Source organism: Apium graveolens, chromosome 5, assembly GCF_009905375.1.
Source record: "Apium graveolens cultivar Ventura chromosome 5, ASM990537v1, whole genome shotgun sequence".
Lineage (NCBI taxonomy): Eukaryota > Viridiplantae > Streptophyta > Magnoliopsida > Apiales > Apiaceae > Apium > Apium graveolens.
Genome location: NC_133651.1, coordinates 368796 through 390122, shown reverse-complemented (window position 1 = coordinate 390122; position 21327 = coordinate 368796). Strand labels below are relative to the sequence as shown.

Sequence of the window (21327 nt, the reverse complement as noted above, 5' to 3'; positions counted from 1 at the left end):
CTAGATTGAGTGATGAATGATCAACAACCAAATTTTTATTGTTTCGCCTTTAATATAATAATATAGATATAAGTAATAGGCAATTTATTATTTTGCAAAGTTTCATATTAACATATTTTTTGATAAATTTATTTATCATAGAAAATTAATATCAAATTTTTCATTTAAATTTGAAAATGAATTACATTTTTTCAAAAAAAATATATTTATATGTAATTTTTTTCTGAAAATTAATTTTTATTTCCATATATAAGAAAGCCAAATCCAAATGGACACGAAGTCTCATCATTGAAAATTTATGTGTTCGTATATGTAGGCCTGATTCTCCGTTGTGCTGATTATAATTGTATTCTTCTTGAAAATATTTTGTAAAGAAAAAGTATGCTTGAAGTCCTATTTATAAAAGGTACCGTGAACAAGCCAACTTCATATGATACGCGGCAAGTGGATAATGTTACTTAGGAGTAGAGGTGACTATTTATGCGGGTTTGAACCTCAGATTTGGGATCAGCTCGTATGAAAATCTGATTTTATTCAGTCCGAATCGGACCGGTTCAAATCCGCCAGCTCGTTGAAACAGGAGTGTCGGTTACGAATTAGAAAGTTGATATTCGGATTCGGACTAGCCCGCACATGAACGGTACGGCCAAATGGAACTGCACGGACCGACCCGCACAACCCAACTGGCTCGCGGGTTTCATATGAAATGATAGTTAGTTTGCTGTTTCTTTTAATTCCTTCGTACTGTTTAGATATATTAATATGAAAATTGTTATTTTATTTTTGAAGTTAACAAGACATCTACATGGGAGCATACACATACTTATATTATATTGTAATAATAAAATTAGAAATTAAGTAATTTAGTAAATAAAAAATGAAAGTTACTAATAATTAAAAATTTATTTAAAATAAAAGTAATTTGGTAAAAATGAATTAAACAAATATTTGTAATAAATAACTAAAATTGTAGCCAAAAATCGGAAAACAATCAAGCAACCCGTTCAACCCGCGCGACTCGGTCCGCACGCTCGCACAAGTCCTTGAGCTCACGAGTCATAGTGCCAAATACTGTTTTCTTTTTTCATACTCTAACACAGCCTGGCCCAACTCGTTTCTCTAGCGTGCCGGTTCAGTGTCCAAAATTAACGTGCTCGACCCGTAATCAGCCCGGACCACACGGACCGCATGAATGGCCACCACTACTTGGGAGCATCTCTAATGAGGTGTCAAAATGTCATGTGATATAATGATATGAAGTGACATGACATTTTTATCGGCTATTTATTAAAATCTTAAAACAACTTTAATAAGGATGATAAGAAGGGTGTCGAATTCTGTATAGCATGACACTATTGGATATCTTTCTATTAGAATCACAAGGGAGCCTAAGGGGTGTGAAGAGAAATTGTCAATTTTTGACACTGGCACTTCTTTAAATGAAAAAATCCCAATACTTACATTTTTTAAATTATTAATTTTCATTGTATTATATATAGCCTTTTATATTATTTGTTTGGGTATCATGTTAACACCTCACATGAAATGTCAATTATTAAATTTGGACTGCTAAATATGATATAAATGAAGAATAGATAAAAAAATTATTATTTATAATGAGGTGGGCATGTTTGACAACCTCAAAAATTGTCTCCATTGAAGATACATGCAAACTAAAGTAACCATAACCAACTTTTAGTACTATTTGTCATCTTCCCATGATGTAAACAATGTCATATGTCATGTAAACACATATACCTTTCAACCTATTTTAAATTATACTTGTATATAATAATTTGACAATTTTAAATGCTAATTGTTGAAATAAATTTTGACGAAAACAGGGTTAAAAATATAATTGAAAAAGAGATAGTAATATATAAATATTATTGATGAGTTTGACAGTATTAACAAACTTGATTTAGCATCTTCCGTTGAATCAGAACCTTTTTAAAGTACTGTCCCATTTCATGATGTAATGAAATCACAGGATAATTATTGCAATTTGCACTTTCACGCTTCATAATATGGTTGGATTCACAAGAAACCGGTACTATGTGACAGATAAAGTATCAGGTATATCTGTCAGTATCACACCAATTTTATATGACCATAATAAGGACACAGAGCTACAAGAGGAGCCAGCAGAAGATACATATATCAAACATTTAAACTATTATTGGATCATGTTGATGCCACAGAGAAGTTTGCTCAAAGTCATTGTTCTCGGAGATAGCGGGTATGTTTTAATCCTTATAAATTGAAATTAATTTTTATTAGCAACTTCTTGACTGTTGCTTTCTTGTAATGCATTTCAGAGTGGGAAAGACCTCCTTGATGAATCAGTATCCATGTTTATGCATTTGTTAGATTTGTATGCTGTTATCATGTTTGTTAATTATTAGTGTTAATGTGCTTGACGCAATTAATTTGGCATTTACTTGGTGATATGTTATGTCACATCATGCATATATTGCATTCATTAAACTTTCATTAGATCTTACTAATGCAGGAGTCTTGTACATTTGACATAACTTTTTGGTATATTTTGTACTTCCTCTATCCCAACCATTTCTTTACGCTTTTCTATTGGGATGTCCCATCCAATTCTTTACATTTCAAAACTTACCACAAATAGTCAATGGGTCCCATCACTTTCTCACTTTTTCTTCCTTTTTACATTATTTTTACTCCACTATCTCTCTTTTATACATTAAAAATCAACGGGTCTCTCCACTTCACCCACTTTTCTTTCTCTTTTACACTAATTTATACATATTTCTTGACCTCCGTGCCCAAACCAAACGTAAAGAATTGGTTGGGACGGAGGGAGTAACTTATTTGACTTCACATCTACAACTTTGTATTTTTATTGTAGTCGTGATTTTGTAGACTATACAAGGCAAAACTAAGTGTAATAGGTGTGTTTAGCGTCCCTTCCTCCACTTGGATTATTAACTTCCGTTCCCAGATATGTGTACAACAAGTTCAATCAACAATACAAAGCAACAATAGGAGCTGATTTTGTCACTAAAGAACTGCAAATTGAGGATAAATTGGTTACTCTGCAGGTGAGTGATCTACGCATAAATCAACCAAGTGCGAAATTACTAATATAATTTAGTATATAGTTAAACAGGCATATTAGCCAAGTCTTTATGATGGGCTATGACATGTTTAATATTTGAACTGTTTAATTGGATATGGGATACGGCAGGGCAAGAACGGTTCCACAGCCTCGGTGTCTCGTTTTATAGAGGGGCAGATTGCTGCATCCTTGTTTATGATTTTAACATATACAAAACATTTGAAACTCTTCAAACTTGGCATCGCGATTTCCTTAGACTGGTTCTTAGTTGTTTTTGTATTATTGTTTCATCTGATGACAATGCTATTAATTGTTTGATATAAGAATAGCAGAATAATTTTTCATTAACTACAATACAGGCAGATCCAAACGATCCCGAGTTATTTCCATTTGTGTTGCTAGGGAACAAAATGGACATGAATTGTGGGAGCAGTCGAGGGGTGAGAGTTTACTTTTTACTATGACTTGTTAGAAAAAATTCACAGCATTAATAACAGGACCGTCTTAATAATTTAGGAGTCATATATCTGAAGTTTGGTAGCAGCGTATGCTCGAAATTAAACTCAACATCGGTGCAGGTTTCGGAAAAGGTAGCCAGGGACTGGTGTGCTTCCAGAGGAAATATACCATACTTTGAGACGTCTGCGAAAGAGGGGTACAATGTAGATGCTGCATTCTTTTGCGCTGCACGAGCTGCACTTGCCTCCGAGCACCATGACCAAGACATGTAAGTATTTGTAGAATATTAGTTGATGCTAGTCTACAATAAGGGAGCTTGAATCTAATTTGGGTTTCAGACGAATGTTTATGTTTTATTGTTAACATGCAATATGTTAAGACCGCAATCTGCATGTTTGGACTGCTCATGGAAATGGAACCATTTCATAACTTTTTTTTATTGTATACCCGCAGTGTAATTTTCCCTTCATTTTGATTTGTAAGGTCTTACCTTTTATGTTTCCAAAGCAAGTGTTTTCAATGAGAGAGTTTCATGTTATGTCTAAAGATTCAATCCTGATCAGCTATGTGATATGTTTGTTGAAATTTTTGTGTACAGTTATTTTCAAAGCATCCCAACAGCTGTTTCAGAAATAGAGGAACAAGGAGGACGTTGTTCATGCTAGAGTAATTAGAGTTTTGAGGTGTACTGCAGCTTGTGCTTAGAGAACATACAATAATTTAAATGTTAGTACCAATTTGTAATATAATAATAACTACATGTACCATGTACTAGCCTAAAACCGTGCAGATTATTTTAAATATTACATAATTTTTTGAATTTAATTTAAAGTAAAAATTTTAAGTTATCAAATTTATTTATTAACTAGAAAGCAGGGGTGCGGTACTTAGGTATTGCACTGCGCACCGGGTGTTGCAGGGGTGCGGCGTCATACGCACGGGGTGCGCCACCCGGCGTATCCGCGTATTACTTGCTCGGGATTCGGGTTATTGCTGGAGAGGGGGTGTGGTTGGGATAATTTTGGTCATTTTTCAGTCATGATAAAACAATGAAAACCAGCTTTGATTCAAACTAGAGAGAGAGAGAGACGAGAAGGTTTGGTACCTCGATTCCGGTTCTATAGCAGCAGATTTTGGAAGATTGGTTATTATTCAATCGATTTGTTGCTAGGCTACTTGTTTGGTAATCGATATATCCTATCATTATGTAAGTATTGCATGTCTGTCTGAGGTGTTCAAACTTAGTAGATCTAAACGACTTCGTTTTGTATATGTAAGTATATGTGAGGACCTGTACTTTGATTTTGCATTTTGGATTTGATTTTTAACTTTATCTTCTCAATTTTAAATGGTTAATTCTTATCTATAAGAACAAATTTTAATTCTTTTATAAAAAAAATTAACAGATTTAATAGTGAAAATTGATGGTAATGAATTTCTTAATTAATTACATATATAATATATATATTATTTTAATTTTAAATTGCCGCATCACCGGCACCCGATCCCCATTTTTTAAAATTTGTCGAATTTCCGTATCCTCGCACCACGAATCCCCGCACCCGTGCTTCACAGTTTATTAGAAATTTTTATAATATGATTTGATAATACTTATTAATATATACATAGGTGTATAAGTTAGTGATACTACAGTTTTAAAAAATAATGTAATGATTGTATTTATATTTTTATTGATATTTATAGGTGTGTTAACGAAAGATGATTATATTTAATTAAAAGGTAAATTTTAGCTGAGATCAATAACCAACCAAATCCAACTAATTATATTCAGATTTATGTTAGTTTAAAATGTTTAAACTCGAATCAATGGTAAAATTTTAATTGTCATATCTTGGAGGCTTGTTATATCAACCAAATGCAACTAATTATACTTACTATTTTGTTTATTTTATTTTAGCATGGGTGATTATTGTTTTATTATAGACCGAATGGATAATATGTATTATTTTGTTTTAGTTTGATGACATTATATCGATTCCGAGAATTTTCTTTTAAATTTTTATTTTGTTATGGTCTGGTCCAATAATATAATATTTTTAGCAAGATCAATAATATTTATTATTTTATTTTAACTTGATTCTTCAAATCCAACTAACTATATATTTTTTTTAATTTAATTTAGAATTGGATCAATAGTATAATTTTGTTTAGCCCGTCCGGGTGAATTTTATATATTATTTTATTTTAACAAAAATCATTAGACATATTATAATTCTTTAATGAATATTTATCTATTTATGAGAGTGTTTTATTTTCAATATTACTATAAATACGGTGACCAGACCGACTACCAACCAAACATTCATTGTTTCATCTTTAATATAATAGTATAAATAGACTAGTTTAAAACTCGTGCTATGCACGGGCATTTTTTTATAATTCAATTTTGTTTTTAATTATTTAAATTGACTCCTTAAATTTGTTATTTAAAAATTTTAAACGGTATGATTTCATGATAAAGGTATTTAAAAAAGACAATGTTAAAGATTGAACGATATAGTTTTATTGATTTTTGTATGGTTTTTTACAAAAAATGATTTTGTTTTAAATAAAATTTAAGTTTTAGTTCAAATCAATAGTATATGAATTATGTTTAGTCATATACTATTTTTAAGAGGTTTTTTATTAGTAAATATAATAATTTATTTTATTTTATTAAATTGAATCGTCGTGATATTTTTCAAAAAAAGGTATTTTAATTGAAAAAATTAAAAAAGTAATGAGTTTTATTTGAAAAATATAATTGCTTTATATACGTATTAGGATCAAAATAAAAATTAATTTATTATGTTCAAATTATATAATTTCTTGATTATACCGACCAACTGATTATCTTTGGTGTGATTTTAATTATGTTTTGGTCCTTTTTGACTAGAGTCATAATATACATCAATTATTTCTACCCCGTGTAGTCTATTATACCGTTCATATAGTATATATTGATTTAATAAAATAGTACAAATATTAACTTTTGTTTTAGTCCAAATCAATTAAATAGGTTATAATAAGGTAGTTTAATTAGAATTGTTAAAATTTTCTTATTTATCATTAAAATAAGTTTAAAACAATATTTTTTACGGGGTTTGATTTTAATACGATAACGAAGATGTTTACTTTGGTTATAGACCATACTAGTTAAATAGGTTTTAATGATCTATTTTAGTTAGAATAAATAAATTTTTCTCGATTATCACTGAAATAAAATTTAAAAAGGTAGTTTTTGTACGGGATTCAAGTATTATTTATTTATTGTAAATATCGAGGGTATTACATAATAGTACCAATAAAGGCGTGTTTGGAATTAAAGATTTGTTTCTAGATGTTAATTTCTACTGGTCTTTAGATTATATAGGTTTTACGGAATGAAAGTACTTATAGTTCTCGTAGGGAGATTAGCCATGCTATAAATCGAATAAATTAATAGGAGGAGTAGAAGTCGGTTTCAATTTTGATTAGTTTAATATTAAATTAGTTAATAAAGGCAGTTAAGTAATTTTCGCAAGTACCGACCGACCGACCGACCGACCGACCGACCGACTACCAAATTTTTAATATTTCGTCTATATATAGTATAAATTTCGGAAAACTTATAGTTGAATTACCTCAATTATTATTATTATGCATAAAAATATTGTCATTTTAGTGACTAAACTATTAATTTTATAACAAATGATTGCATTTCGTTAAAAAGTTCCAACTGGCATTAATGAATTCACTTTTTAATTTTGTTTTTGCACTTTTATGGATCGACGATTATTTTTTATGCATAAAAAAGACTCTTACATATATTGACATTTTTATCAATTAAATTATTGTTTACAAATAATTAAACTTAATTATATTTTTAAAATGCCGGACTAAATTTGAGATTTTTTATTATAGATGATTTTTATGCACTAATATTTGGCGAGTAATATATTTTTAAAAATATAAGATTTTTTTAAAGTAGGTTCCTGATAAAAAAAATTATATTTTAAGTAGGTTCGACGAAATATTTACAATAAAATAAATTAAAAGAAAATAATACATCCCCACTTCGTATTGTATTTTAATATCATTTATGTCTAACACATTTAAATCACATTAAGATAAAAATTTAATAATGTTCATATAACGTTCTTCATACAACTTAAAAGTTCAATGTAAATTTAGTTTATTTCTTAACAAAAAAATACCGATATTAGTTTTTAAAAAAGTATCAGAGTTTCACTCCGGTATTTTATTTTGTTAGTACCAAAATAGGGGTTAATAAACTAAAAGGGGGTTGAATAACTTATAACCTTTTTAAATTTTAGAGTTTGGTGTTTTCAAATTTTCTTTACCATTTAAAAATTCGTTACTTGTGAACAAGTAAGCCGAGTGCAAAAAGATATAGCGGTAAAGATATAAAGTGCGACACAACCGATTTTATCATGGTTCGCGGTGGTTGACTGTAAAAACGGAGTCCACTCACCCCTACTCCAGTCCCCGAACTCCTCACCGAACTCAAGATTTTCTTTTGTTGGTGAGACTACGTAGCTGTATGAACGGTATACGTGATAACTCAACACTAGAACATGACAGGTAAATAATACTACATCTACACAAGAAATCAGGAAGAAATGAAGACAATGCAAATACAAAGAATCAAAAGATTAGAAGAAGGCTTGAAGTTTGTGTACAAGTCACTGAAAGAAGTTTATTAATATGTCCATGCCTCAATGAAGAATAAAGGTAAAATCTTTATAGGCTTAATATGTTTATAGGCTTGAAGTCTTGTTGGTGATTATTTATTTCATGAAAATCTTTATGAAATCACTATTGTACATCATTTCTTTCAAAATATAAAATACATAATTTTCATTCATTATAGATTTTAAATGCATTTTATCTCTACATTGTCATATGTTTTGTGATGCAGGTTCAGTCTCCAATGACCTTCTTTCATTGATAGTCATGAGGTTGAAAACCCACAACTTTTGTCCCAGACTGTAAAGACGAATACAGAAACAGAACCAACCAACACTTTCTTACCCCTAAAATGAAGTATGAATGAGCGTGAGGGAGAAAGTGCTTTAGTGCGCCACATAAGGAAGTTTCTGAGGTCAACCCAACAGTTATGTTTCCTACAAAGTTGAGTAGTTTTAAAATTGAGGCAACTGCTAGCCCCCCATAAATCTTCTCAAAAAGATGTAATGGCTGAAAATGCACAAAACAGTTACTAGATTCATTCTCTCAACATGATGCGTCTATTGAAATTCGCATGTCGATCAGGATATCCAATGCAGTGACACCACCTCAAACACAAACAATATTGATGCACAAGGTGAGGTTAAACACACAAATGGAAAGTTGACGGAAATAAGAGTTTCGATCAATTTAAGGTCAAATTCGATTGTTCAAGATTTTTTAATGGATCAATTGCCTTTATAGGTGTTAGGAGAGGATACTGATCCAAAAATCATATATCAGTGGTAACTATCTACCTCCCCATGCTTAAATCCCCTAGATGCATCTGTAGATAGTGGGTCTGGCATAGGTGCAGATCGACAACTTGTTGACAATGATTTGGATTTACCTAATGTGTCATAAGAAAATGTCTTCACAGAAATTAGAAAAAAACTTTGATCTTTATGATAAATTATTTGGATTATTATTTATCCTCCCAGAGTTCAAATCTAGAACCCTCAATGGGAAACTAATAACTTGTAAATTATGACTTAGATTCATCCGACGACATTAGTTGCATGCTTATTATAGCCTATCAAAAGTAGAAGTACTAAATAAATATAATCGAAGGAAAATAACCATACCAATATTTTTCTTAAAATAATAAATTTTATAATTTAACTGTTATTTACACTCGCTCCCCCTAACATTTAACTATCAAACACTATATAATCTAAATAATTAAAATAAGGTAAAGAAAAATCATAATTTATTTAGAATTTTTTAGGCGTTACATTAGTTTCTCTTATTCTTCTGGTAGCAGTGCTTAAAAATCATAATAATTTTACAATAGAATATCTTAAAATCAGTTGGTACTTTAAAAGTGGTATCTAGTTCAATTAATTTTAAATAATAATTTGATTAATAAAATGTCAATATATATAAGAGTCATTTTTTACAAATAATTAATAGTTAAGTCATCAAAGTGTGATAATGAAAAATAAAAAATAAATTTATTAACGTCCGTTAAAAGTATTTGACATAATGTAATGATCTATTAAAAAAATAATAAATAAGTCACTAAAATTATAACAATTATAAAAAAGTTATTTTTGTATAAAATCATAATAATTGAGACCATCAAACTGCAACTAGTAAGTCATTTTTGAAAGGGTAAGAGTAAGTCCAATTCTAGATGTAATATGGACATAGTCAATACTATAATTTGATATCGAAAAGTATTTTTTGGTGTCAAAATAGTTTTTACACTCCGATGTTATTTTTATTTTACAATCAAGAAATTCCATATTTAGCTAGGATTTTATTCAACTTATTCACTTTACTTTTAAGTGGATCTCTTTACACTCCATTATTAGTTATTTGATGAATGAGCAAGAATGCCTATAACCATTTTTAGTCTTATATATATGACTAAATATTCACTTATGCATTTATATAGTTATGTATTGTAGTTGAATTTTATAATTTTAGATTTATATTATTGATACTTATCCATAACAATCGGATGTTATATAAGTCATATTTAAATACACTATTTCAGAATCCTTAAATTTGAGTTTTTAAAATATAAATCCGACACTTCTAATATAATATATTATATAAAAATTAACACGCACATTATTGACGGCGGGAAAAGACCCTTATATTGTAGCCGTAAAAGTAAATGTAGCTACGAATTGGACTGGTTTGTTATTGCAAACAAAGTTTGAAACTGCAAGCAAGCAAAAGTAATAACGAAATCTGGAAATTAAATATAAATTCTCTCCCTCCCTTCTCTCCACCAAGAATCAAAGCAAAACCTACAAATGGCGTCGTTTTCCTGGATCTTGAGCTCTCCGTCGCTTAATTACACCCCTCTACCCAATAAAGTTACTGCTCTTCCTCACAAGTTACAGTTGATTTCTTACCGATCATTACCTCTTAATCGCAGAAAATACAGCTTATCTATTCAATCTGTATCTACTCAAGGTAATTTCAATATCGAATTGACTTTATTATTTCTAAAATTATTTATATATATATATGAATTTGTTTTGTTTTTAATTTGTGCCTTTTATTATATATATACTAGTGTTTATATGATGACTTGTTGATCACTTTTAATTCTTGAAAGTGTTTAAAATGAAATTGAATATAGGAGTTATGTGTGTTTGTTTAATTAAAAGCGATTGAGTTTTGGAACATGAGATAATATTTTGGCTATGTTTGTTTGTGGGATTGTGATCTCTGGTATTATTTACTATTTGTTGTTGTTTGTTCGTACCTAGTTTCGTAAAACAATCTGATGGACTATTAATTTGTAGTTCATTGTGGGACTACTTACTCACTCACACCCCGATGGCGATATTTTTAATTTTAATGAGATGACTTGCGGAGTAAAGACTGATCAATTTTGCTTGTGGGATGTCTTCTAATGTTCAAATTTGTTTGTGGGGTGTCTTCTAATGTTCAAGTTTGGTATAAATTGGAGCATATTAGTTTATTTACATTTATCATCCCTATACTCAAATCTAGTTTTTTTTTTGTATGTTACATTTATTTTGATGCTTTAGATTATACACAGTAATGGGAAGGGGAGTTTGGGATTGCGGGGAGAGGGTGGGGGGAGATTATGATCCACAAATTTCCTTAATATAGCTTAATGAGTATAGTGTAATTTATATATTATCAGTTATTCCTGTACTTGCATATAAATAGCTCTAAATATAGTGACTTTTAAGATTTAATACCTTCGAGCATGTCCAATGGTGCGCTATATCTATAATATGATACAAAAAGTGAAATTTGGCAATCCAATGACGGGGTAAACTTTGTGCTTAAGTAGCACAGTTTTATAATTTGTGCTAAATATAGCCAAAATATAGCATTGTGCTATACTTTCCGCATCACAAGAGTCAAGAAAGAGAGGAAAATAAAGAATAAGTAAAAAGTGAACAAAGTTTATACTCATAAATAGACATGGTGTTACTTTAGCACCAAAAATTACTTTTTGGTTCAAAATTATAGCAATAGCTACACCTATTTTTACAACACCATTGACTTTGCTCTTACAGATGATGCAGAAAATTTCAAGTTTTATCAAAATAGAAATTAACAAGTCGCTTCCATGCTCCAATGCTCGTTATGCTAGAAAATCTTAGGCATATAATGTTATGACAGTATATGGAGTCATTTGTCACCCTGTACTGGATTCATGCTGTTATAAAGTATATATTTACCATGTCTAGAATTTGTAGGTCCTGAAGGTATAGTAATTATCTCAGGTTCTGGTAACAAGTGATTCAGAAGATTGTGGTTGGAGTACGGCAATTTGACTTTTAGTATATCAATCTCATGTAGTAGTTTGTTGCATCTTTCAGCGCCATCAACATCTGGTGGCATTGCACCAGCAATATTAATAACAGATGATGCATTAAAGCACTTGAATAAGATGAAGGCTGAACGGAAAGAAGATTTATGCTTGAGAATTGGTGTTAAACAAGGTGGATGCTCTGGAATGTCATACACAATGGAGTTTGAGAACAAAGAAAATGCCCGACCTGATGATTCAGTTATGGAATACAATGGTTTTAATATTGGTAGGCTCTCCCTTTTGCTGTTTCTTACTTGAATTTAATAGACCGAAATTATAAGTATGTAGTATTCTATAAATTTCGTATCATTAAACTGTGGTTTCATTTTACCATGAGGTTAGCATCCAGTTATCAAGCTGAGTAAAATACGCGGCCATGTTTGTTTCATGGTATTATAATCCCGGGATAATAATCCAGGGATAATTAATCCCATCAAAATTAGTCGTATGGATTAAATAATCCTATCCTAAGTTTGTTTGGAAGGATTAAGTGTAGGATTGGAATATAATCCTTTAAAATTTTATCCTATGTTTGTTTTGAGGGATAATACTTGGGATTGGATATAGTCTTTTAAATTTTCCAATCCTATGTTTGTTTCACATGGGATAACAATGAGAGGATTATAATCCTTTAAAAAATGACTTGTAGGAGGTGATAAAACAATAACTCCTCCCCCAAGCATTAGAGGGGATTATGGTCCTATCCTCTACTCCAAAAAAACAAACATGGGATAGGATAACTTAAAGGATTATAATCCTTGGATAACTCTTCACTAATTTTTTACAAAACAAACATGGGATTGGAAAATTTAAAGGATTATAATCCTATCCCCTACTTAATACCGTTAAACAAACATGGCCTAAGGGTAAGGTATGTTCTCTAAACAAAGTGCAAGCCATGATGTGTGTGTATAGGTATCAGTGATACTTGTTTGTTATTAAATAAGAGTGTAAAGATGTTATAAAATAAATTATTGCGTGGAACTTGATTTACTTTGTATATGCATTATGCACCACTTTCAGACAATTAAAGGCTCATTACAGTACTTTCTCAGCAGATAATATAGATGTAATTTGTCTTCTCTATTCCCAGAAGATTAAAAAAAAATTGCCTATCATCTATAGTTTGACATGGAGCTAAACACCTAGCAGTCGAATTTCATAGTGAGAAACAGTAATCTCATCAAGTCCTTAATATTTTCATATAATTAAGATTTTAAAGGCATTTAGACAGTAAGCCACTAAAATACAAGAGACTCGGTCTACGTTGTTATTAAGGAGTGGCTGCTACTAGATGTGCAAAAAGACACCTCAATTTTCCAACCAATAGATGGATTTTAGAAACATGCTAGATCCCAACATACACATAGCCATGTTTGTTTCATGGGATTATAATCCCGGGATAATAATTCGGGGATAACTAATCTCATCATCATTAATCCTACGGATTAAATAATCCTATACTTTGTTTGTTTGGAAGGATTAAGTATAGGATTAGACTATAATCCTTTAAAATTTTATCCTATGTTTTGAGGGATGGTCATTGGATCCTTTAAATTTTCCAATCCTATGTTTGTTTCACATGGGATTACAATGAGGGGATTATAATCTTTTAAAAAATGACTTGTTTGAGGGGATAAAAAAATACCTCCTCCAACCAGGTATTAGAGGAGATTATAATCCTATCCTCTGCTCCAACAAAATAAACATGGGATGGGATAATTTAAAGGATTATAATCCTTGGAATACCCTTCACCAAATTTTCACAAAACAAACATTGGATTGGAAAATTTAAAGAACTATAATCTTATCCCATACTTAATAACATGAAACAAACATGGTATGTACTAGTCGTCTTTCTAAATACCACTTTACTGTTTACCGGTTCTAACATTTACTGAGTTTGTAAATTTGCATTATCACTTTTTTTTAAAGGAGTAAACTAAGTAGTTTACTGATTAACTATCATGACATCTGATGAGAGAACTTGAAATTTATAATGTAAAGGCATATAATTTATGTGAAAAGTCAATAAATTTATAACCTACAATTATGAAATTAAATAATCGAACAGAGAAGAAATTAATACAACTACACGACCTTCATAATTCTGTGGAGAACAGGAAAGCTTTTGTGCAACTGACCTATGATAAGTCGCAGATTTTCTAGGATGCAAAGAACAAGAGATAAGAACTGGAAACCTCTCTTCCTTGCATCTCGGAGGGAATTGCAATGAAAATTCTTTTTTCCTTACTGTCCTCTCAGAAGCAACGGGTACTAAGAACTGCAGGCATTGTGAAGCCTTAGCTGCCATCCTCAGTTATTACGTCTCCTATACAACTTCAAGTTTATACAAAAAGCGCCAAAGAAAATTCACAATGATATTTTTTTGTATAAACTTGAAGTTGTATAGGAGACGTAATAACTGAGGATGGTAGCTAAGGCTTCACAATGCCTGCAGTTCTCAGTACCCGTTGCTTCTGAGAGGACAGTAAGGAAAAAAGAATTTTCATTGCAATTCCCTCCGAGATGCAAGGAAGAGAGGTTTCCAGTTCTTATCTCTTGTTCTTTGCATCCTAGAAAATCTGCGACTTATCATAGGTCAGTTGCATAGAAGCTTTCCTGTTCTCCACAAAATTATGAAGGTCGTGTAGTTGTATGAATTTCTTCTCCGTTCGATTATTTAATTTCATAATTGTAGGTTATAAATTTATTGACTCTTCACATAAATTATATGCCTTTACATTATAAATTTCAAGTTCTCTCATCAGATGTCATGATAGTTAATCAGTAAACTACTTAGTTTACTCCTTTAAAAAAAAGTGAGATGCGTAATGCAAATTTACAAACTCAGTAAATGTTAGAACCAGTAAAACGGTATTTAGAAAGATGACTAGTACATACCATGTTTGTTTCATGTTATTAAGTATGGAATAGGATTATAGTCCTTTAAATTTTTCAATCCTATGTTTGTTTTGTGAAAATTTGGTGAAGGGTATTCCAAGGATTATAATCTTTTAAATTATCCCATCCCATGTTTATTTTGTTGGAGTAGAGGATATGATTATAATCTCCTCTAATACCTGGTTGGAGGAGGTACTATTTTATCCCCTCAAACAAGTCATTTTTTAAAAGATTATAATCCCCTCATTGTAATCCCATGTGAAACAAACATAGGATTGGAAAATTTAAAGGATCCAATGACCATCCCTCAAAATATAGGTTAAAATTTTAAAGGATTATAGTCTAATCATATACTTAATCCTTCCAAACAAACATAGTATAGGATTATTTAATCCGTAGGATTAATGATGATGGGATTAGTTATCCCCGAATTATTATCCCGGGATTATAATCCCATGAAACAAACATGGCTATGTGTATGTTGGGATCTAGCATGTTTCTAAAATCCATCTATTGGTTGGAAAATTGAGGTGTCTTTTTTGCACATCTAGTAGCAGCCACTCCTTAATAACAACGTAGACCGAGTCTCTTGTATTTTAGTGGCTTACTGCCTAAATGCATTTAAAATCTTAATTATATGAAAATATCAAGGACTTGATGAGATTACTGTGTCTCACTATGAAATTCGACTGCTAGGTGTTTAGCTCCATGTCTCCTATCCCTTAGAGTGCCATGCATGTCAAACTATAGATGATAGGCAATTTTTTTTAATCTTCTGGGAATAGAGAAGACAAATTACATCTATATTATCTGCTGAGAAAGTACTGTAATGAGCCTTTAATTGTCTGAAAGTGGTGCATAATGCATATACAAAGTATATCAAGTTCCACGCAATAATTTATTTTATAACATCTTTACACTCTTATTTAATAACAAACAAGTACCACTGATACCTATACACATACATCATGGCTTGCACTTTGTTTAGAGAACATACCTTACCATTAGGCCATGTTTGTTTAACGGTATTAAGTAGGGGATAAGATTATAATCCTTTAAATTTTTCAATCCCATGTTTGTTTTGTAAAAAATTAGTGAAGAGTTATCCAAGGATTATAATCCTTGAAGTTATCCTATCCCATGTTTGTTTTGTTGGAGTAGAGGATAGGACCATAATCCCCTCTAATGCTTGGTGGGAGGAGGTATTGTTTTATCACCTCCTACAAGTCATTTTTTATAGGATTATAATCCTCTCATTGTTATCCCATGTGAAACAAACATAGGATTGAAAAATTTAAAAGACTATATCCAATCCCAAGTATTATCCCTCAAAACAAACATAGGATAAAATTTTAAAGGATTATATTCCAATCCTACACTTAATCCTTCCAAACAAACTTAGGATAGGATTATTTAATCCATACGACTAATTTTGATGGGATTAATTATCCCCGGATTATTATCCCGGGATTATAATCCCATAAAACAAACATGGCCTTATAAGGATATAAAATATTGAATCACATATATAACAACATATCAAAGGGACACACTTTAGTCAGACTTCTGCAATTTGTAAATCCATAATCTCCAAACAGCTATCCAGTCCACATGTTAAATGTGCAAAAATTAACTGCCTAGTATAATGTCCTCGAATCCACTAGATCTTATCTAGTTCTCGTATTTTGCAGTTTCAGTATTGGAGTCTGGAACTTGTCCTGCTTCTTTTGACGAAGCCATAATTTTAAAGGTAAACTACTATAACTATTCATGTCGACCCTGTCTGTTAACAGTGCTCACATCCTTTAGAAAGAGAAAGGTAAGCAGTATTTGTCTAATATTTTGCTATATTTACCTCTCTGGTCCAGTATATCAGTGGTTATGTAATGTTTAAAGATCACTTGATTACAAATTTGCTTTGTAGATTACCTGTAACATGCTAACCAGTGTTGCACAACCTACGCTGATCAACAATTTATAATTATTCATCTGACTGATAGTTACTAAACTGCAGAACAAGTCAGAAGAGATCGAACCATATCTAAACGGAAGGTGTATTTATCTTGTTGGTCAGTCTCCTTACTGTTTTTACTACTAGGAATAACAGATGCAAAAATCATTTTTTCATTATCTGCTATCTTCTTTCAGGAATGATGGGGTCTGGAAAAACAACTGTTGGTAAGATCTTATCGGAAGTTCTTGGCTATTCATTTCTTGACAGGTTTGTACAAGTTTTTTTTTCTTTGCATGTACTAAGTTATATTTTTTATTAGATCATTTTTAATGTGAATATGGTAATCTAAACTTTTAAAAGAATGTAAGTGTAAACCAAAGGTTCTCTCGTCCCAGGAAATCTTTTATATATATATATTCAATCCCTTCGTTCGTAGAATACCAGCATACATTGACAACTGCCATTTTTCCTTGTTATCTATTTCACACATTACATGCATCCTAATTCAGATACTGATGACTACAGTCTGTTACTCTGTTGATGCTTCAGTGATAGATTAATAGAGCAGTCCGTTGGAGAAACCGCTGTTTCTGACATTTTTAAATTACATGGAGAAAGCTTCTTTAGAGATAATGAGGTTAGTTAGGAATCATTGCAATTTATTTTTGATTTAAATTTTATCTTTTGGATTCAGAAATTATCTTGGAACAGCTATATATATATATATGGACTAAGAAACTACTGTTGAAACAGGTTGATGTAGTCATGCTTTAAGAGGTGTATGGCTTAATATGACATCTTTAATGAAATGTGTATAAAACTATATATCTATCACTTGATCTGAATTTTTGACCGACACCCTAACTGAACAATACACAAGTAAAAGTGCGAGTTTAACTTTGTAGACACACTATTTTATATGGGAAATAGTGTTGGTAATTACCAATGAATCAATGATTCATCACGAGCATTCCATAGAATAGATCAAGACATTTGATAGAGTTTCTTCAAAGTAATAAAAACTTCCGTGTCACAGTAATGGTTATAATTTTAAGATTATTGTTCCGTACTTTTGGTTGTAAACATTTTGTGCGCGTGCGCGTGTGCGCTTGCATATTAATCATTCCGTCCCGGTCAATTTTTTACGTTTGGTTTGGGCACGGAGGTTAAGTAATATGTATAAAGTAGTGAAAACGAGAAAGAAAAGTGGATGAAGTGGTGGGACCCGTTGATTTTTAATGTATAAAAGGGAGATAGTGGAGTAAAAGTAGTGTGAAAAGAGAGGAAAAGTGGGAAAGTGGTGGGACCCATTGACTATTTTTGGTAAGTTTTGAAATGTAAAGAATTGGATGGGGCATCCCAAAAAGGAAACTGTAAAGAAATGGTTGGGACAAAGGGAGTATTATTTTTCTGCTCCTCAGTAGAGCTCAAATCTAGCTCCTTCACTGTTATTGACCACATTTTTGGAAGATCTTTAAATAATTAATTGGTTACACCTGATATTTACTTAGCTCTATAAGGTGGACACAGTGACTGCAACTCTGCAAGGCATTACCAGAAGATTTTGTGCAACACTTTAAAAAATTTCCGTTGCATTTAATGTGTGATTAGTATGTGCATGTGATTTTGCTCCCGTAGGATTTTAACTCATTGAATGTACTTTGTTAGACTGAGGTATTACAGAAGCTATCCTCAATGCAAAGGCTGGTTGTTTCCACTGGTGGGGGTGCGGTTGTTAGGCCCATCAACTGGTACACAATTTTCTCATTCACCTTTTCCCCGGTTGAATTCTCAGTATGATTATAGTTATATGTTAATGTCAGCTCAGCAATATCTTTTGTCTTGTCAGGAGACATATGCAAAAAGGAATCAGTGTTTGGTTGGATGTACCTTTGGAAGCTTTAGCTCGAAGGATTGTAGCTGTGGGAACTGGTTCTAGGCCCCTATTGCATTGTGAATCTGGTGACGCTTACACAAAGGTTCACATCACTTGTTATATTGGTCGCATCAATATATTTTTTATCATAATTACTGGAGATAATAAAGTTACATCTTTACTTTTGAAGGGAACTGTCTTCATATTATCTTTTAAAAGGGATATGAAATTGACATTTTGTGATTAAAAACACCTTCATGCAAGTCTAACAATATTACCTCAAAAATCATAGGCCTGTGGAACAAAAGGGAGCATGTCTAATACTTTTTACATTAAGTCATCTATGCCAGTTTTTGTGACCCATCTTTTTGTGGCAGACTTACAAGCGATTATGTACTCTCTGGGAGGACAGGAGCGAAGCCTACAGCAATGCAAGTGCTAGGGTTTCCTTAGAGGGTATGATTCTAAACTGCAGACCTTAACAACTTCTTTTTCTGTCATTTAATTGATTACTTTCTTGTTTTGGCCTTTTCATATGTCTTTCTGATCTACACAAATATACTGGAGACTAAATGCTTAGTATGCCTCATGTCCCATGAGAAAGTCTTGTTTTACATTTCAACTCCCAGCATAAAAAACTTCATAAATGATATAATTGATGAACTTTTATGAATAATGATTTCTCAGTTAGTGATGCTTTCTTGAACTCCGCTTTCGCAAAATTTATAACTGAATTAGTTAGTGATGCTTTCTTAAACCCCGCTTTCGCAAAATTTATAACTGAATTTAATTGATTTCTTAGTTTTTAGTTCTACACGTGCTCATTTGAACTGTAAAAGATATCATACTATTAGAAGGCTATAGTTAAATGAATTGAGTGAATTTCTACTTTTAATTTGACAAGAAGTTGACTCCATTGGTTGTCAGATATTGCTGCAAAACTAGGGTACAAAGACGTATGTAATGTCACACCAACTGCAATTGCAACTGAGGTCTCTCTCTTTTTATTTTCTTGTCATGAATTTCGGCACTATTCGTGTGGTTTTGTTATCACAATTGCTGCAGGTAACAATTCGCCTATTCTGGCTTGGCTAACTAAATTTTTGTTTTTTCTAACTGTAAATATTGGCAGGCACTAGTGCAAATAGAATATTTTTTGAAGAAGTAAAGCTTTTTTTTGGCCATGCTCCTTGTACACACTTCCTATTAGAGGTGATCAAAATCTGTTGTACCTGCAAAGCTGTGTAAAATAGGTGCCAGTATTCAATTCTTATACACAAAATGCTCCCATCCAAGTGCTGAAATGTAAAAAAATATAAAGTTTAATGCACTTTTTTTTTCTTAGAGCTTTGTATGATTTATTTGTGTTTCGCAAATCTGAGAATGCCATTTGTACTCCGAACGAACTTAAAAGTTCTTGCTTTTCATTTTTTAATAATACAAACAAAATCTGAACACCTACTAGTTTGTTTTGGAATTGATGCTCCTACTGAATCATGTATGTGCATTATGTTGACATCCTTCACGAATTGATTTGCTCTGCAAGATTGTAATGCGTTACATAAATTGTAGTATTTTTTTATAGAAAATATTGGGGCTAAAGTGCCATATAGCTATATAATTTTTCTCATTTAAAGCACTCCAATTTACTCGAGACAGACCAGAATAGTCCACTATATAATTAACGAGTGACATAGAAGCTGCGCGAGATGTGAAATCTGAATTGTACGCGGGTCTTGGTGTGCATATGCAGCTGTGTGTCATTGCCACAGCAAAGCACTGTGCATATTTCCATAAGCATAATTATTGCTGTTTTGTGCATTGTGTTGCCTGAATCGCTAATGGGTTCACTACCTTGTGCAGACAAGTTAAGACGTGTGTGCGCAATGTGCAACCTATATAGCTTTAGATTTAATGGGAGAGATTTTTGCTCCTCCAAGAATATAAATCAGAAAATAGTCAAGAAAGAAGACTTTTGGCAACAAATGTTAACTTGTACATCAGAAATAAGGCTAAATGTCTCCTGCGTTTTCAACTATTTTTCCTTGTGCATCCACCACTTTTATATAACATCTAATATTCTGCATAGTACATCTTCTATTTATCAACAGCTAACAAAATATCTTCTTGTGTCGTATTCTCCTTTACTACATTTTCAGATTAAATTTCTGGTTTCTTTTGTTCTTTCTTCACACAACGTTTTCCTGCCGTATTACTGCTCAAGAACAATGCTAACTAGCTGTCTAGCTCTCATTAGAAATTCTTAACAAGCCTATATTACATCATAGACATGTTTTTGACACAAATTTTGTGCTTTCGGCACTGTTTGGACTCTAATCAGCAATGCTTGTATCGAGTTCTGAACAAGCTTATATGATGCCTAACCATATGAAATCAAATCCCAGAAAAACTAATAGTTCCTGTTTGTTTGCGTACCAACACAACAAAGTTTTAGATCTACCAGGACTCTGATCAACTCGAATAGAGTGTCATTTTCAGTCTTG

The 21327-nt window shown here is 31.7% G+C and overlaps 2 protein-coding genes across 5 annotated transcripts; both read left to right on the top strand.

Moving 5' to 3' along the window:
• Positions 1-2124: 2124 nt before the first annotated feature.
• Positions 2125-4826, top strand: LOC141724061 (ras-related protein Rab7-like). 3 transcript variants are annotated; one of them, XR_012576462.1, is made up of 7 exons: positions 2125-2239; positions 2319-2345; positions 2972-3071; positions 3448-3528; positions 3667-3815; positions 4146-4273; positions 4439-4826. XR_012576462.1 is itself a non-coding variant. In XM_074526051.1 (6 exons), the coding sequence occupies exons 1-6, from the start codon at positions 2187-2189 to the stop codon at positions 4210-4212; spliced, it is 477 nt and encodes a 158-aa protein (XP_074382152.1). In that variant the 5' UTR covers positions 2125-2186; the 3' UTR covers positions 4213-4362. The 3 variants fall into 3 exon arrangements, 2 of the variants coding, with proteins under 2 accessions (XP_074382152.1, XP_074382154.1); XM_074526051.1 differs by lacking the exon at positions 4439-4826 and having other exon boundaries at positions 4146-4362; XM_074526053.1 differs by lacking the exons at positions 3448-3528; positions 4439-4826 and having other exon boundaries at positions 4146-4362.
• Positions 4827-10433: 5607 nt separating this feature from the next.
• On the top strand, positions 10434-20320 carry LOC141661764 (shikimate kinase 3, chloroplastic-like). 2 transcript variants are annotated; one of them, XM_074468761.1, is made up of 11 exons: positions 10436-10705; positions 12097-12315; positions 16685-16743; positions 17008-17062; positions 17142-17214; positions 17497-17584; positions 18616-18698; positions 18797-18926; positions 19201-19279; positions 19751-19815; positions 19956-20320. In XM_074468761.1, exons 1-11 carry the CDS (start codon positions 10543-10545, stop codon positions 19989-19991), a joined length of 1050 nt encoding a protein of 349 aa, XP_074324862.1. In that variant the 5' UTR covers positions 10436-10542; the 3' UTR covers positions 19992-20320. The 2 variants fall into 2 exon arrangements, with proteins under 2 accessions (XP_074324861.1, XP_074324862.1); XM_074468760.1 differs by lacking the exon at positions 19751-19815 and having other exon boundaries at positions 10434-10705.
• Positions 20321-21327: the final 1007 nt, after the last annotated feature.